The sequence below is a fragment of the Hipposideros armiger genome, unplaced genomic scaffold (assembly GCF_001890085.2).
Source record: "Hipposideros armiger isolate ML-2016 unplaced genomic scaffold, ASM189008v1 scaffold_1, whole genome shotgun sequence".
Classification (NCBI taxonomy): domain Eukaryota; kingdom Metazoa; phylum Chordata; class Mammalia; order Chiroptera; family Hipposideridae; genus Hipposideros; species Hipposideros armiger.
The window spans coordinates 2,804,888-2,823,680 of NW_017731351.1; the positions used below are offsets into that span (position 1 = coordinate 2,804,888).

Below are 18,793 nucleotides of genomic sequence, written 5' to 3' on the forward strand. Positions count from 1 at the left end.
CCTTTCTGTTAGATGGCACTCGTCAGCGGCATTCACCGTGTATTCTTGATCACAACGGAAAGGCTCTGTATCACACATAGCATCTGGTATGGCAATTTCTGTTAAACATTACGGTGTGTCCTCATTTAAGAAGTGTACTTGAGAGCAAGGGATCCTGAGTTGAACAAACAGAAAGGGATGCCTGCATTAATTGGTATGCAAAAAGCTTCAAGATTTCAAAATAGTTTTATGAAAAGACTCATTACAAAAGACTAATGAAAAATTAAAGATATGAGGTACCTAAAACAAAAGACGATAGGATAAGTGGCACTCCTACTGCTCCCCCATCCTTTTTCACCTGGGTACTCACACTTTACTAATTCTCCATCTGAACTACTTTTCTACTCTAAAGAGACTATTAGTTACCTTTTAACATAAAACTACCTGAGGTTGCAGACAAACCTCAGGTATCCTTCACCCCTTGGTCAAAGACCAAACTGAGGTTCATAGTTAAAGAATTTCTTTCTTTTCTATTGAGCATTTTGTAAGTTTATTTGAGCTGAACTGACAACATATGCAGGAGAGCAAGAACTCAAATGCTTCTAAAGAATTTCTTAAACCCAGGATTTAGACCCTCAAAACCCAGGGTTCCACAAAAGTTTGTGGAAATGATTAGCCAATGAGCTTAGCCATTGCTAAGGGAGTAACCTCTGGAATGTAGAACAACTTTTTATTTCAGGCTAGAGGACTTAACCAAATGTGCTGAAAACCTAAGTGACCCTGGTTTAAACAGGCAAATATAACCATCCCTGTGACTAAATCCATTCACACTGCCACCTTGGTGGAAGTGGTTTGTGCCCTGACAAGGTTTATCTTTGTCTGTGGTGATTATTATTTGCCTTGGGCCTATGAATGCCTAGATCAGCGGTTCTCAACCTTCCTAATGCCGCGACCCCTTAATACAGTTCCTCATGTTGTGGTGACCCCCAACCATAAAATTATTTTCGTTGCTACTCTATAACTGTAATTTTGCTACTGTTATGAATTGTAATGTAAATATCTTTTTGTTTTCCGATGGTCTTAGGCGACCCCTGTGAAAGGGTCGTTCGACCCCCAAAGGGGTCGCGACCCACAGGTTGAGAACCGCTGGCCTAGATGGTTAGCACATAAGTGGGTGATGCCTCTTAGGTTATCTAACTGTGCCCCTAACTTTTCAGAAAGGAACTAAGACAGCTCATTTGTCAACTCTTCTGGATTTACATCCTCACATTAGAAAGGTCCTCCCAGGAGGCATTCATGATTCAGAAGTCATTTCCTTTGGCAGGCCCTACTTCCCTGGTTAGGAATAAATGTAAATGAGGCTATCTATGATCAGGAACCTCCCCTTAACTCTTGAAGATACTGATCCTTAGACTCTGTGGCCAAAGTTGTTCTTGATAATAGGATAACCCTTGATTATGTTTTAGCTGAGCAAGGAGGTACTTGAGCTGTGGCCAGTACCACTTGTGGCACATGGATTAATACTTCTGGGACTCAGTTACATAAGATTACTGAGCAAACCACTTGGTTTAAAAAGGTGACTCCTTCAGTGGGGTCTTTGACTTATTTGATTTTGATTGGTTTGGGTCTTGAGGAATATGATTCTGAAGTACATTCTAAACATTTGCAATTATGCTGCTTATAGTTATCATCACCACAATAATCTCCCTGATGCATTGAGTCCTCTCTCAAAAGCTTTAAATGCATGTTCACAGACATTGACCACCAGGCAAATGATACCTTAAAACTGGAACATCAAAAAGGAACAAAGAGAATGACTGACTAAAGATTGTGAGCCTGAAGTTGTGACCTGATTTTTTGTTTGTTTTAAATAATGGAAAACTGGAATCTAGAGCACAGGTATAGAGTTATTTTCAGAGGGTGAATGGTTCTCTTGACCCTCAGAAGTTACGAAACATCTAATTATCCTTATACAAACTTGATCACATTGTTCAATCCAGCCTTGTTTTTTCTGTTGAGATACTAGTATGCTAATGTATCGTCAGATGATTGAACCCACTCCTTCTCCTCCTCCCCCTCCCCCTTGTGTCTCAGGAAAGTAAAATCCCACAAGAACATCAACATCTTTGTTTTTATTACCAGTGCAATTCAGGTTCAAGCTGGCGAAAACCCAATGTGCAAACAGCTGTACTTAATGCTGGAGAGATTTCAAAGACTGCATTAGATATAATCTGTTTCAAAGTCCTTCTCCAAAGAAGATAAAACTGAACCCACAGATATTTTTTTAACTTCCTATAAAATAACTTTAAAAGAGACCAATTTTTCAACAAGATTCACATCATTACCTCCAAGTCACAGAGCCTTGGGCCCTGTTTATCATCATAAGCATGTGCTAAATGCCTGGGTAAGTACTAAATACTCTCAGTGATCTCTCACCTTCAAGGCAGGGCCAACGTTACTGTGTGCTTGAAAGGCTTTACGTGCACCTTCCCTTTAATAAATACAAGGAACATATTCAATCTTCCATAAAGTGAGAGTAAAGGCAACTTCAGAAAATTTTGCTCTTTTTTCACTTATCTGTATTATACAGATAGGTAAAAAGAAATACTGTGCTTGCTATGCAAACAGTTTCAAAACAAATCTAGGTTACCTTTCCATCACTGCTGTTCCTAGTTAGGTAGCTCTCTTTACTTGTAGGTAGGTTTTATGGGCCAGTTTAACAGAAGTAGGAACGCTCTCAAATGTTTAAGTGTCTTGCCTAAGAACTTTCTGCCAATAGCTAGGATTGATACTCAAAGCGCTCTGCCTTTCCTGCCACCCTAGTCTTTTTTTCTTTTACAATGCAGACCAAAAAAAGGGATTCTATACTCTGGTTTCTCTTCAGATCGTATAAATCTTTTGCCTTTTACTAAAAAAGGGATTCTATGGAAAGTAACCTGACAGGGTGATCATAAATTCCTAACTGGGCAGGTCATGGTAGGTAGTCATGTCCCAGGCCTGTAACTTCTTTAGTGAGAGGTGTTAAGCCAGCCCTGTCCACTGCTCTTGTACATCTAGGTTAGCACACCTTTGAAACACCAGAAGTAATACCTGTGGAAGGGGGTATTAACCCTCAAGAGAGCCCGGAATCTTGTCAACTGTCCTGAAATCCAATCCCTACCTTGCTTTTCCCACCTCCATGTCATTTTCCTCTTTCCCTCCTTAATTCCAAATGCATCAAACAAGCTGCACAACTGTTACTCTGGGAGCATTTGAGATCTTACTGCTCGGCATGTGTCATCAGTTTGGCTCAAATAAATGCTTATAAAATTTTTCTGTAGGTTTGGACATTTCTTACACTGGCCAATTCATAAAGGTTACTAACCCCTTCTATACCCTATTCTTTGAAAATCCCTGTTCTTTGAAACCTGGAAGAGAAAAAGTTATGCTTTTTTGAACTTATGCTTTATTTTTAGGGCTTTTTTTTCTTCTTCTAATTTTATTAGTCTTTTATTCTTTTGGTAATCTCTTCCAGCGTTTATTTCCATTTGTAGGTGATGAAATGTCTAAGGAATCCACTTCAAATATTGGATGAGCTGTGAGCATGGTCTTTCACTTCACTTCAACTCCAGATTAAGACTTTTGATCCTTGTTTTTATATTCCAGTCCCAGAAGTAGTTTTCGCTGTGGAAATTATCTGAAGATAGTCTTATGCTTTATAGTAGTGGGCTACAAGCAGACTCTAGCCTCTCCAGGAACACTACACTGGATGGATTTAAATATGTATTACACTAAGAGGCATTCTCTCAAATGAGTTTAAATGCATTCTATTTTTAGGCAACCTACATGACATGTTTTTTTCTTAAAAACAATGCCTCCACTCCAAATATATCAACATCAAAATAAACGAAGAGCTTGTCCTGGTATGTGGATGAAAAGCAGCAGCCAGCTACGATGACAGGTGCTGGATCCAAATGGCCAACTTTGTTAACGTTTTTCCATTTCTAAACCATCCTTAAAGAAAATCATCTATTGGGACACACCAAACTCACAGCAGTCCAGCAGAGCAACCATCCATCTGGAATCATGTTTTCATCAATAAAGAACTGGTAGTTTTTGAAATTAGCAAGGATGTGCTTGATTTGTTCTGCAGCCCATCATAAAAAGGTTTTCCTCCTTCCGGTCTGTTCTTCAAGTTTCCCTTTGATTGATTTCATGTAATCCTTGATGTACTTCTTGTAGGCTTCTTTTGTGAAGCTGGTTTCCTGCAAATGATGGTTCATGACAATATCAACACCAGGGACTACTGTGCTTTCCATACCTTTGCCCTCGGGGCCATCAGCGGAGGCATTTCCATCAATGTCACCCTCTGTCCTACTGACCATCTTCCCCTCAACCTCCAGGCACAGCCCGTCAGTGATCTCCTGGATCTCATAGATGTTGGAGAATACCTCATCCCAGTTGATGAGGTCCCTGTAGATCATCACGATGGCAGCTGGGAGGTGGGCCGTGCCACGCTAGCTTAGCAGGAGCTTGGAGTGAGCACGATGCAGCTGGAGCAGCGCTCGGGGGAAGGGGAAGTGGGGGGAAGCTAATTTTAGGGTATTTAAAAACATAATTATTACTATTATTTGTGTTATTGTAAGTTATTGTTGACACTGCCGATCTACTGGCCAAACTTTGCAGCAAACTGCTCGAATACTTCTCTTTGTGGAATGTACTCAGGTACTGTATATAGGAAAGTTGTTTTACATCCATCACAAATTAGACTTTTTATGGTGTTTACATTTTCTTTTAATTAACACAATCTGGTGAATCTGCATATTTGCTCTTTTGGTCTTGAAGAAAATCTTTTTGGGTTTTTTGGTTCAACATTTTCTGGTTAAAATTATTTTCAAAGTCCTTCATACAATCATTGACGTCCTAGATTCTGCCAATGAGTATTCCTAGAATTAGGTTATTCTACTGCAAAATGTACCTTTTCCCTTTGTCTCAGCTGCCATCATCTTTCCTTTTACTTCCAAAGCCAGTTCCTATAGCAGCCTCTGCCCAGGACCCCATCCCCAGTCCAACTGCATCCTATAGTTCTTATTTTTAGAATTTGTTTGTAGTACATTTACTAGTATAAATGCAATCATATCCAACAGTGAGTTATACAACATTCAGATAACAGTGGCTGTCAGCATGCTGGTTTTTCTGAGATCACACATATTTGGAGGGAAAATCTGGCTCCTGTTGTAGATACTAAACACTAATTATTCTGCTGGAGCCTCCCTAGCTTATTTCTGCCTTACCTTGTTTGGGTCGTAATATTACTAAGGAGGAACAGATATTCAGTTCAAGTTTGGATACATTAATCAAACATGACATATTTTCTATATTTAGAATAATACCTCTTGAACATAATTAACTTTTTAAATAAGCTTTTATTGTGAAGTATAAAATATTTGGAAATGACTTTAAAAATTTCAGTACAGTGTTAACAATTCAATAGTCCTTACAAGAGAAAGCACCACATTAGAAATACATTCATAAGAAACAATCTAAAATGTATATGCTAAAATTGTTTAGTAGTAATTACAATGTTAGCAAATCACAAAATTCAGAAAAAATTTCTAATTACAAACCTAAATCAGGGGTCTAAAACTCAGAATCTTCAGGGATAAGTAGAAAACACAAACTAGTGAAGTTAGTCTAATATAGGAGGGAGTCCAGGGGATTGTGGCAAACTGGGAATGCATGCCAATCTAAGCATGTTTCAAATTTTGAAATGTTATGCACACAGGATAAAACAGCTGTGGGCCACGCTGGCCTCTATAACTGCCATGCCAGTTTGCAACTTTGGTCTAAATAATTTCTAGCAGTTTATGTACCCAAATGACAGACGGCACGTGTGTGTGTGATGAAGCTTGTCAGTATTTTGCAGGGAGTGGATAAAAACTTCAAGAAAAGGTATTTTGCACTTTCTATCACTTTAGGGAACTGCATGGATATATTCTCAAAACATGGTTAAGAGATAAAAATTTTAAATATCTTTTTTCACATTTGGGAAAAATTAGTTATGCCTAAGAATTAATTAAAATGAAATAAAATTTCAGTCACACACCATAGTGCATTATTTCTTAGTGAGAAATTCTTACGTGAAAAATTAAGTATTGGTTTTACTAAAGCTACTGTTCAGAAAACATTCAATAATACTGCCTCACAATATACAAAAGAAAATACTTGTAATTCATGTTGGCAACAAGTATTACTTTATCTTTAAAGGGCATATTATTGAAGGACTTTAGATTTTATAGTTTCAGTTAAAAGTAAAGGTTCTAGTCTGAACATGTAAAATTGCTATAGCTCAAATGGTTGTAACCATGTGAGTTTGTTACACCAAAGCAGTTTTACAGAATTTATAACTCCAAAAAAAAGAAAAAGGAAAAAGAAAAAAAAAAAGAATTTGCATCTCTTGCCATCAATGACTTTACAGTAATAATTTTTAAAAAGTTTTTAAAAAAGTGATGAAGGCATTAGAGTGACAAATAAAACCACCTTTAAAAATGCTACAAAGGCACATTATAATTCAAATATCCTTACTAGATTAAGACTACAATTTAAAAATATAGACAACACAGATTTCAAACAAATAAAACTCCAATACATTTATTGCAAGCCTTGACACAATACCCAAATATATTTTCTACTTTTTAAGAATATTTTAGCTCTCAGCTTGAGAAGTTTATCATGAAAAGAAAGCACCAAATCTAGCCATGAAATCTTCCAATTTATAAAATGTTAGTAGTTATATCTTTTCTGTAAAGTTTATTTGAGACAAATCGATTCCATTGTGACCATTAATTTTTGAAATTAAAAAAAATCAAAGCTGGTAAGTACTTGGCCTAAAGTAAAGTTAGGTGTTTAGCAAAGTAGGTATGTAAGAAAATGTGAAGACACGACATCTATCAATTAATATAACAGATTTCCATTTTTCATGAATTGAAAGTTTTTAAGTAGGAGACAATTATGTTTGGCTTTTTTTCCTAACCTAATATTTGTCAGTTTTAAAGTTTAGCCAAGTGTTATACATCTTATCTGCATTTTCACATTCATTTTAATTATTAAATCACTTAAATATGAAACGATCAGGAATTTTTAGAATTCAAAGTTAACACTGATTTTACACATCAAAAGTATTTCCATGGCAGAAAATTAAAGGTGAAAATAAGATTATAAATTCACTATAGTTCCATAAAAAAAAATAAACATGTTTCTCAAAGAAAGTCAATAGTAGAAATATATAAGGGTATACAATACAGGCTGATGTATTATAACTTTGATTTAGCAGTTCTATAAAAACCCATGGTTTCTATGAATAAATTCATTTTAATTAATAACTTATTAATTAAAATAAATTAATAAATTATAATTAAACATTTAAAGGTTTCATAAATAGTAAAAACAAATTATTAAGTATATGGGATTCCCACAAACAATAACAAAATACTTCAACATCCTTTCATCCCAACATCCTTTCAAAAACTGGTTTAGTTATTAAAATGCATTCAAAGATTATAGTTGACTGATTCGTAACACTGAATTCCAGACTAAATTGGTAGCAGTTAGATATATGGTTCTGTCTGCTTGTTCTTCACATCATCAAGAATGAAATTCCTTTTGTAAGAAACATGATGGCCACACTGATTACAGCGATCCAATTAGTTAGCATATTTACGGAGAAAGCGTTCAAATGCATCATAGATGGCTCGTCTAAAATTGAAAATGAAAGAAAAACTACAATTAGCAAAAAGGGAGGGAGGTGGACAGACAGTGCTTTTACAGTGAGTTATTTCCAAAATTACCTATGACTTGCAACCTGACCTCCTCTCCAAATAGCTGTGAATGAGGCAGGTACCTGAGGGTGGGTATTTGGATCCATGTAACTTGACCACTACTGGAAAACTTCAAATGTATTTCCAGCTGATGATAGGTTCATAAGCACCATTTTTTTCTGTGAAGCACTTTTTTGTTCCTTAGGATTTATATAATATGTATGTATATATACAGAGGGTGCCAAAAAAATGCATACACATTTTAAGAAAGGAAAAAACTGTATTAAAATTGTAATACAAGGAATGATGCTAGCATTCATTTGATTGATATCATCTTTTGAGCGAACATCATACTATACATAGCTACCATAATTCAATTCAACTTCAAAAAGTAATACATAGATAACATCTCTTAACGTGTATATATATTTTTTGCACCCCTCGATATATATGTATAATACATAGAATGATAAAAAGAAAAAACTATTTTGTTGCTTATTGAATATTAACTGGCAATGTAACTTTTCGGAATGTAGTATTTAATCTATTTCATAGATTATAATATAGAAGCTTTCTGTGTATGAAAAAAATCATGTCCCTAGCAACTGAACTTAAAATCAAAACCCTTTATTTCCTACATTTACTGGGTATTTTAACATTTAATTAGAAAGGAATAGTGAAATTGATCTGGCCCAGGTCCATAAGGTATTATTTCTAAAGCTTATTATTGTTTTCATATTGTGAAATTCTACATTTTCATAGTAAAATGTTCATAAAATTCAAAAATACAGAACAGGGAAAAAGTCAAAATCTATTACTCTAAGGTATCTACTTTAATGTTTTCATCTATTTCCTCTAGGCTTTTTAAAATGCATACACCTCTATATTTTCACCCAGCTTAAATTACTATGAGATCATATTAATTCTGTATCTTAAGCATTTCCCTCATCTTTAAAAAGATAGAAAGGTTATCTTTAAAACTGGCAGCCTACTAAAAAATTATGATTTCCAATATGTTGGGAAGACACAGCTTTCCATCACAATTGCATTTGTTTGGCTTAAAAATTTGTCCCTTGTAAAATGTGACAAACAATGGGAAGGTAAACAAAGATGGACATTTGCGTGTTGGTGTAAACACATAAAGAGATTTTGTTTTAGGGCAGTTGTGAGAGCAATAGTTGACTACAAGTGAGAGAGAAAGGGTCCTGAGATGTTTGTCCACTGGACGGTTTTTTCCCCCAGAGTTAGTCCTGGGTACTTGCTCTGCTAGAACAAATTTTACTTCCTGGTTACCTAAGGTCACAATGTAGGTTTGTGTACATGTAATAAGGAGGATTAGGAAAGGAATACTAACATGTGCCCTTTAAATCATTCGAATAGTCTCGTATTCACTTGTATTATCAAGCAGTTCTGAATAACAACACAAAATAGGTATTACAGCACATAAAGAAGTGGCTTGTTTTACACCTGGTGAGTGAAAAGAATGGAGTTTTAAAAATTCAATTCCAGGGCCGGCCAAGTGGCGTGTTGGTTAAGAGCTGGCTTGGGACGCGAGAGGGTCCCTGTTCGGATCCCACATATGAGGGCCAGTGACACTGCCCTCTACAGCTAAGATGCTGAACAACAGCTCAACCTGGAGCTCGGCTGCGGCTTAGGCTGCAGCCCCTGCTGCAGTGGGTTGCCATGGGCTACCGTGTGCAGCCAGCAGCCAGCGTGAGCGACCAGCAGCTGCCTTGAGCGGACGTCCAGAAGCCGGAGGCTGATCTGCCTCGCCCGGGAAGAGTGCAATGATGGTGCCAACTTGGGTCAGTGAAGAAACGTCCTCCACAATTAGACTGAAGAAAAGGACAGCAACTTGTCTGTTCCTTTTCCCCCAATTCCCCAGCACTGTTCCCATCCCTCAATTCCCCAATAAAAATCATTAAAAAAAAAATTCAATTCCAATGTCATCTGAACTTCGTTAGGTTTTGAAGTGACTGGTGGGGAGCAGGAGAGGCCACACACCTTTACTGGTGACTCCACCTAAGCAGGCTATTTAATCATTTTTGTCCCCTGTATTTCTGTGTAAAGGGGTTAATAACATATCAATGCTCTAGTACCTGGCACATGGTAACAGCTAACATTTATCTCTTTCTCAAATGAAGCCTTTAAGTGAGCACTTTTGAGTTTTTACAGCTGACTTTGATTATATCCATAGCTATTCTTCCTGATGCCTTTCAGCCAAACTCCCACTTAGACACATAAAAGAGAAAAATTAATTTGATACCCATTTACTAAAGCAAGCCTGTGGGTTCTCTGCATTCGCAAATATAACAGAACTTTAGACTCTGCTTGAGCAACCCTAGCAACCCTACGTACTCACAATTTTTGTTTGTTTTTTTTTGTTTTAGTTTTGCTGTGCCAGAAGGTCACATAAGGTAGGCAGCCTGCTCACTTACTAACAGGGACTCAAATGCTGAACACATATTTTTTTTTTAAAGTTATACAATAAAAGGAAGGTTTATTATATGCTTCAAGACATTACAGACTTAAAGAATTAGTCTGTACTCAAAAAGGTGATATCTATAAGTTGAACTAAAGTAACAACATACAAAGAATTACTTCTCAGATTAAAAAGAGTTAAAACAAGTCAAACATATAGCACACACTATTTTCCTATTATATAGCTATCCAGCTGGAAGTTTGGGAATACTTATTACACATACACACAGGGTATTGATCTAAGCACTTTATGTTTAACCATTTTATGTTAAACTAATGTGTTTAACCATTAATGATAAATATAATTCAATGATACCTTTTACCATCAAATTTGAATAGAAGTAGAAATAATGCAGGATACCAAAAAACTAGAGGTATAACATAAAAGTTTTATAAGTTCTAACAAATATTGGAGTCATAAAAGGTTATTCATATTAAAACCAATATTTCATTTCTCATTTAAGGTTCAATATTCAGTTGCTTCTGAAAAACACTGCTAGATTTTCCACAGATACTCAGGCCATTCTGAGAGCAGAATATCCGAATGGAGTAGAAAACTCAAGGTGAACCAAAGCAAGTTTTATAAACCTTGGTGTTCCTCCCTACTCCCTAAAACACCTGGCTGCTAACATCTAAAGAGGGTAAAACCACACAATAAAACATGCCTGTCATATGCTAGTTCTCCCTAGTTCTCTAGGGGGGAAAAAAAGAACAGGGCAAGAAAGGAGCGTACCACAATGTGAGAATTGAGGGAGGCAGGGAGGAAATAAGCAGACTAAAATGTACAATAAGAATACCCAACCTTTTATATTTGGTGAGGCAAAAAAATTCTAGTAACAAACAACAAATAGACACCTGTTTAGACCAATCAGTCATCTTATCTTACCTGAAGAGTCCTTGTTTGAAAAGGTAAGCACTGATATGACCCCCTTCTAGATAACGGATTTCACAGCCAGGCCAAATCTCTTGTAGACTTCGAACTCCTGTTCGTGGAATATAGGCATCTTCTTTGGCTTGAACCACTATAATGAGGCTAGGGTCAACTGGGACTAGGTACAGGATTTAAAAAAATGCAACATACATACTTTTACAAATCTCTAAGAGTTTTATATAAGTACTATAATTGTATTAGAAAATAAAGCACATCATACAGTACCATAAGTGAAACAGTTTTCAAACTGGAAGTGTATTTGATTAGGTTAAATATCCATTATAATATATCATAATATCATCTCTAATACAGTGAGATGAATATTCTAAAGACACAAAAATCCAGTGGTTTTAAAGACCTAATAGTAAGATGGCTTTAGATGATCATGGATAAAATATGATATTTAAATAATCAACTTATCTTGGAAAACAATAAAGAGACTCTTGAAAATGCAAAATTATCTTATAAAACATCCTTAAAAATATTTCACAAATATTTACGCATCAGCAAATATTCCCAATGTCATATAAAAATTCATACCTGAGAAATTTGCTACATGAGTACATTCATCCATGACTCCTTTCATAAATATTAAAGATTCTTTCTGAAGGTTCTTTCTTCTTTGTTCTTTACTGAGTAGGTGGTATGACTGAGGATTACAACTTGTGTAACTACTTTTGTTATTTGAAAGTGTTTGACTGAAGCACTCCACTTTAGAGGTATCTTGCAACAAGAGTCCTTCTGATGTGGCACTGAAAGATGTTTTACTAGATGTATGGCACTCGGCAGGTTTTTGGGACACAACTTGGTCTGTCATATCTAAATTTAAAGTTCTAGAAACCAGATTAAGGTTAGTGAGCTTGTCTGTACTGCTAGGGAAGTGTTTCACGAACTCTTGTCCCATTTTGAAAGAATCTGTCTGAATATATGAAAGAAAAGAAAACCTCATTTAATACAAAATAGGATTTTATTTAACAGCCTTGTTAAAACAGAGATATCACAAATATCTCTATGATGTCCAACAACAAATAAATGGAAAGCCAAAATGTGGAACATACATAGAATGGATTATTATTAGGTCTTAAAAGGGAAGGAAATTCTGAACATGCTAAAACATGGATGAATTTTGAAGACATTATGCTAAATGAATAAGCCAGGCACAAAAGGACAAATCCTGTATGATTCCACTTTTAGAAGGTACCCAGACTAGTCAAAGTCATAGAGACAGAAAGTAGAATGGTGGTTGCTGGAGGCTGGGAGGATGAGGGAATGCAGAGTTATTGTTTAATGGGGACAGAAGTTCAGTTTAAAAAGATGAGAAGTTCTGCATTTGGATGGTGGTGATGGAGGAGATGACTGTCACACAATAATGTGAATGTACTAATCCCTCTGAACTGTATACTTAAAAACGGTTAAAATGGTATATTTAATGTTGTACATATTTTACCACAATAAAAAAAAAAAGAAAAAGATGTCAAAATTTAACTGAGGACTAAGATAAATGACTTACTTGTATACTTTATGGCTAAAGGTTTCCTACTAAACAATAAATCATTTAGTCTGCCTCATGTTTTTATTGCCAAAGTTTGGAAATTGATGAACTTCCAAAAGTCTTGGCAGTGTATCCTGGCAGTAATACACCAGCCACTCCAAATCCCTTTCTCAGACTGAACTAAGAATAAAAAATGATCACAGGAAAAATATTGCCTATTAACATCTCAGAAGCGTGTATTACATTTAAGGACTTATAAATACAACATAATTTCAGCTAAAAAACTGTCAAATGTACGAATCTCCCTTTAAAAAATGCATGGTAAGTTTTCTCGTAAGCTCTCCAATACAGGTGTCTCTCTAATTGTATGTATATAGAGGATCACAAAGAACTAGCAGGTAGAGCTATTTTGTAATGAAGTTCTTAGGCAAATAATTAACTAAACCTACTTTGTAAGAGTGAGGTTTATAAGTGATGTAATTATAATTAAAAAGCCCTCCTTGATAGCAGAAAGATCTCTTTTCTTTCTGAGATTTTTCATCATTCTCAATAACTTTTAAAGTGATTGTGCGAAATTTTTAAATTTATGAAAAGGAAAAAATAAAATTCATAAAAAGAATTGGTCACCTTAGGGGTGTAATGAGGAACCAATTCATTATTCTGAAAAATGGCAAATTAAGGGAAAGAATCAAACATGTTTCCTGCTTTTACTGTATGAGCTAAACTACTAGATAACCAAATAATAGATGAGAGAAGTACTTTTTTATAAAAGTACTCAAACTAATAAATGAAAAAGAAATGAAAGAATTAGAATATCAGCATTTTGCAACCCTCAAAAAATTAACTGCAGGCATTAAGCATGAATGGAGGCTTATACCACAAAAAAGAGACAACCAAATATTATATGCTTCCCAAACTCTTACCAAAGAAATAAAAACTGAGTTTAATCAAGCCTCTAGACCAGCGGTTCTCAACCTGTGGGTCGCGACCCCTTTGGGGGTCAAACAACCCTTTCACAGGGGTTGCCTAAGACCATCAGAAAACAAAAAGATATTTACATTACGATTCATAACAGTAGCAAAATTACAGTTATAGAGTAGCAACGAAAATAATTTTATGGTTGGGGGTCACCACAACATGAGGAACTGTATTAAGTGGTCGTGGCATTAGGAAGGTTGAGAACCGCTGCTAGACCTAGTTGGCAATCTTCAGGCATCACAGAGCAGGAGGAACATGCTAACCTGGACCATGAGAACACAATCAGAAAAATCTAGAATGTGAGCAACTCTACAGGTAAATAACCCCAGTTTCTCAATAGAAAAATTTTAAGGAAAAGAAAGGGATGGAAGGGAACTTATAAAGACACTTCAGAAATATCAAAAGAACTGTAGTGCCTAAGGATGTTTGGACAAGAAAATTATTTTAAAGACAGAAAGAAGTAATTACTATAAAAATCAGGATAAAGATAACTAATAACTTTTGATTAGGACACATGAGTGGCTTCTGAGCAGGGTGGTCAAGTTCTGTTCTTGACCTATTACAAATGTGTTTGCCATTTAATAAATGTAGGAAGTCATACATTTGCTTTGCATAATTTTCTGTATCTGGATTTTATTTTTTATATCTGTATTTTATTTTAAAAAGTAAAAACTAGGACTGCTTTTTAAAAAATTACAATTCTTTTTAAAAATTTGAATCATTAAACACAATCAACTTTCTCCCCAATGTTATGTAGAAATTAAAAATACTTACTCCACAATATTCAAGCATGTGAATAATTTCTTCTTCATAAACTGTCTGTGTATAATACTGCTTTTCCAGCTCCCTCCAATTAATTGATTTACTCAGCACTCCCTGAAATAACAAACTAAATTAAGATCAAATCACACCATAAAGCATTTTGTCCAAAAGTTTTATTATTACTGTGCAGAAAAGAGAACAGCAGGCTCAAGATTTCCTATCTTCAGAAAGGCTGGCTATAAGGTTGGAACTTGACAGAGGTCTGGGAACTTGACTAATATACAGTTCTTTACCCTGACATAAAACTTCCTAAAGGATAAAGTGGGTCTCTGGGCCTAAGCTGCTTGCACAAACAATGTAGTTTCTGCCGAACACCTACTTTCCTTCTGGAATTTTGGTGCTAGGCAGAGGGTGCCTAAGTGACTGACACCTGAGGAAAACCCTGGTCTACTAGGCCCCGGCGAGCTGCACTAATGGACTGTCACATCTCATTGCTGGAGGAATCACACATCCCGGGAGAGTCCACTGAAGCTTGGGCCTGGCGTCCTCTGGACTTTGCCCTGTGCACCTTTTCCCTTTGCTGATTCTGTACTGTACCTTTTGCTGTAATAAGTCTTAGTCATAAGTACGACCACATGCTGAGTCCTGTGATTTCTTCTAGTGAATCACCAAACCTGGGGGTGGTTCTGGGAGCCCCCCACACAATTACCTTTAATCATATGTAGGTATCTGAATATTAATTACAATTCAATTACCGTAGTGAAGACCCCAGATGCTGTGGACCAAGACAGACATGGAATCAATGGCATAGGCTTAGGCCAATTGGATACCGCTAAGGAAGCCATCTGTAATACGTTAACACGGTCGGTTAGAGAGCTGCTGTTTAAACTTTCATTAAAATAAAAAATATTTAATATTAACAAGAACTCTGTGTAATCGTTGGTGAGATAAGACATGAACACCAAGTCTCTAAATACTCATGAGAATGTCTAGCAACCTCTTCAAACTTCCCAAATTATAAATTGAACAATGACATATAACTTCCCCCTTAGAAAGCAGTAAAGTATATTAGAAAATTTAAAGTAACCTCAAGACCCTTCACAGAGAGCTACTTTCTACTAGTAAATGTACACAAACATGCAGAGATGCAGGTGCTGGGCAGCAGGCAAGGCACACGTTACCTGAGTAACTTGCTCAGGTACAGCAAAATCATACCTATAAAACCTCAGACTCTTGAAGTTGGTGGAAAGATGCCAAGATTGTGGTAAACTAAAAAGTAGAATATATGGCTGATACAAAATAATGTGTGTGTTTAGAGAGGGGAAAATGAAAGATGGAGTCTTGTTTTCCATATGAAGACGACAGTGTGATCAAAGGCAAGATGGGGAGAAAGCAGAGTCTGGTGGGAGAACAGCCAGTAGACTTCAGCTCAGCTGGTCGATAGGGCACAGGTGGCCAGCGGGCCAGGGAGATGGGTAGGGCTGGAAAGATTAATCAGGATCAGATGAGAGGTCCCTTGTTCTGTAGATAATGGGGAACTAATAGAGGCCTGAGCAAACGAGTGGCATTGTCAAAGAAGTGAGTCAATGATAGTCGTTTATGGGCTTGGTTAGAGAGGATGAGATTTGAGGTAGGAAAACTAGCTAATAGGCAGTAAGTAAGTAGTCCACATACAATTGTAAAGCCCCAACCTACATCATAACAATGGAAACACTACTACTACGTAGGAAAATAAAATTTTTCCACCCTTCAGTTTCGCTGTCTGGTAGTTGTTTTCACTTTGAGTAAATTTTTGAAGCTAATTTTATCAGCTTCACTTTTTGGTAATTGCTTTAAATTTGAGTAAATTTTTTAACTTAGATTTATAATTGAAACGACTTACAACAAACTATATTTTTCTAATGTACTGAGTAACTAATTTGTCCAGGTAATGAACCAGAGCATGTTCCTGGCTCTCACTGAATCCCCATGGAGCAAACAGGCTGCTTAAACAAGTACTAATCACAGTATAGTGAAATAAGTACTAAGAGGAGTTGAAGTATAGTCTGGAGCAAGGAAGGCTGGGAGTCAGGAAGAGCGTCTCACAGGAAGTAAGCTCTAAATTACAACCAGAGGAGCAAGCTGTTATTTAGCTGGGTGAAAGGGCATGGACAGGGCACTGGAAGAATGCCAGCACCGGCCTAGCTATGGCCCGGTGCCACAGCCAGCCTGGGGCAGGTTTTAGCTGGAGAGCAGAGATCAGACTTAGAAAGACCACTATGGTATGGAGAACAACTGTTAAGAAAAAGATGAATAAGAGAAAAGACTAGCAACAGAGAAACCCATTAGGAGACTCTTTTAGTCCACTCTAGAAAACAAAGGTAAAACATGGTGGTACCGGAGACAGAGACAAGAAATAAATGAAAAGTATTTTCCAAATTAGCTATTTTCACCAAAAATAAGATATTTGCAAGTGAAACTTGAGTTAGGTTTTATCATCAACTTTTAATAAAACATTGAATCCAATACCTGAGATAGAACTGTGGAGTAAGTATAATCAATGTTTAATCACACACACAAAAATATCATTACTTCATAACTGGAATGAAAGTTTAGAATTTGTTTCTGCTTTCACCAAAACTAAAACTAATTCTATTCCAAAAATGAAATTTAAAAGTACCCAGATTCCCTAGATCTTATACACGAATGAAAGACTTACATGTCCTCCCATGGATATGCCGGTCATGCCTAGAGGGCCATAACCCTCCCGCTCCAGCCAGTGCAAGAGAGCTGCGGATTCTAAAACAAGAGCTCCTCCCATCACAAACAGGTCAGACACATTTTTTAAGCTGGACCTTCTAGCCTCACAAAACAAAAAAGAAAATTATTTATTTTATGTATTTACATTTTAATATATGCACATTTACAACAGGCAGCCAGACTTCAAGTTTTTCTTTTTTTGAATTTTTATGAATTTATTTGAGCCAAATTGACTACATGTAACGGAAGCAAGATCTCAAATGCTCCCCAAGTTTTTCTTTTAAAGGACCGGATAGCTAAGTAAAACAATAGACTAAGTTGATAGAATTAGAGTGCTGCTAATATTGTTAGACATATTAGTCACCTAAAACTTAGTTTTAAAAGTTATATCTGCTCTATAGCATATAATCTTTATTGAATTTCTAACTATACTATTTTGAAGTCCAGAAAAGAAAAATCTTACTTATTCGATGGCACTTTAAAAAACTGTTAAAATATTTATGGGAAAATAACATTTCTATACTGCCAATTTTTAATTAAATTACCACTATGATATAAGGAAAAACAAATTTGTAGTTGTCCCCCTTTAGAAAGGATTTAATACAATAGAACTTAAAGCATAACATTTTAAAAACAACAATGTAAAAGAATTTAACCTAATACTAAGCTCAGGTATTACCAAAATCTTAAGTACATAGCCTGTTTTCATAAAATACACATGTTACAAATATAATAAAATATTGGAAAAATAAATTTTTATAAAAATACATTTTAATTTAAATAAAGACCAATTCAACTGGAATTTTTTGTTTTAGAAAATGATTTTTACATGAAAGTACATTTCCTTATAGGAAGTTCTTAAATACATCTTTTTAGATTCCAGAACCATTGTTACATATTGGTAAGAAACTATTATTTTATTACTAAAGTGACCAAGTTAGAATATATTTTTCAAAATTTAATTCATATAAAAACATACATAATTGGATACTGGATAAAATCTTGTCAAACTGTACAAAAATTCATTTTATTTTTGGTTATTTATTATATGTCTACGTAGAATCATTATATGCAAAGAGCCAGGTGCCACAGGAATGCCAAGTTGTTGAAAACAGAATTCTCGCCCCCCAGAACTTATGCCCACCGTCCTACCACATCCTCTCAGTTCTCTAAGCCCAGAAGGCAGGGCTTCTCTTTATGGAAACTATGGTCCTATGTCAAAATAGATCACGCCCATGCTTCATCAAAAAAGAGCCCATTTACCCTTATAATTGTTTCCTGTCCTCATTCCAATCTTCTATTTATGCTCACATAATTCCCCATTATTGATTTTGACCTGGTATGGAAGTTTGAATTCTCAGGTCCACTTCAGTTTGTTGTTTTATACAGAAGTTACTGATGTGAGGTCCATATAACTATGGACCCAGTCTCAAATTATTTAACCACTTTTGATGAACATAGGGTTAAATGACATTAAAAGAGAATTGTTTATTATTATTTAAATTGCAAGCCATTTCTTATGATGAATTATTTGAGAAAAGTCAAATACATTGGAGCATTATTATATTTCTTGGGTGCATAATATGGGAGAAGCTATTTTATAAACATTATAATTCTCACAATAATTCTGCAATG

General features: G+C 35.7%; 1 protein-coding gene and 1 pseudogene across 4 annotated transcripts in view; both read right to left on the reverse strand.

Annotated features, from left to right (window-relative positions):
* Window positions 1–3,930: 3,930 nt before the first annotated feature.
* Window positions 3,931–4,457, reverse strand: LOC109394307 (translationally-controlled tumor protein pseudogene; annotated as a pseudogene).
* A 907-nt stretch (window positions 4,458–5,364) lies between these two features.
* The window catches only part of ABHD18 (abhydrolase domain containing 18), a 41,592-nt gene continuing 28,163 nt past the window's right edge, over window positions 5,365–18,793 (reverse strand). For 3 of the 4 annotated variants that reach the window (XM_019664570.1, XM_019664410.1, XM_019664495.1), the window contains 6 exons: window positions 17,118–17,256; window positions 15,175–15,264; window positions 14,432–14,533; window positions 11,728–12,106; window positions 11,143–11,305; window positions 5,365–7,713 (listed from right to left, as the gene is read on the reverse strand). In XM_019664570.1, coding sequence (XP_019520115.1) covers window positions 7,662–7,713; window positions 11,143–11,305; window positions 11,728–12,106; window positions 14,432–14,533; window positions 15,175–15,264; window positions 17,118–17,256 — 925 coding nt within the window. In that variant the 3' untranslated portion in view covers window positions 5,365–7,661. The remainder of the gene's footprint in view (window positions 7,714–11,142; window positions 11,306–11,727; window positions 12,107–14,431; window positions 14,534–15,174; window positions 15,265–17,117; window positions 17,257–18,793) is intronic. The other variant, XM_019664650.1, reaches the window with a different exon arrangement.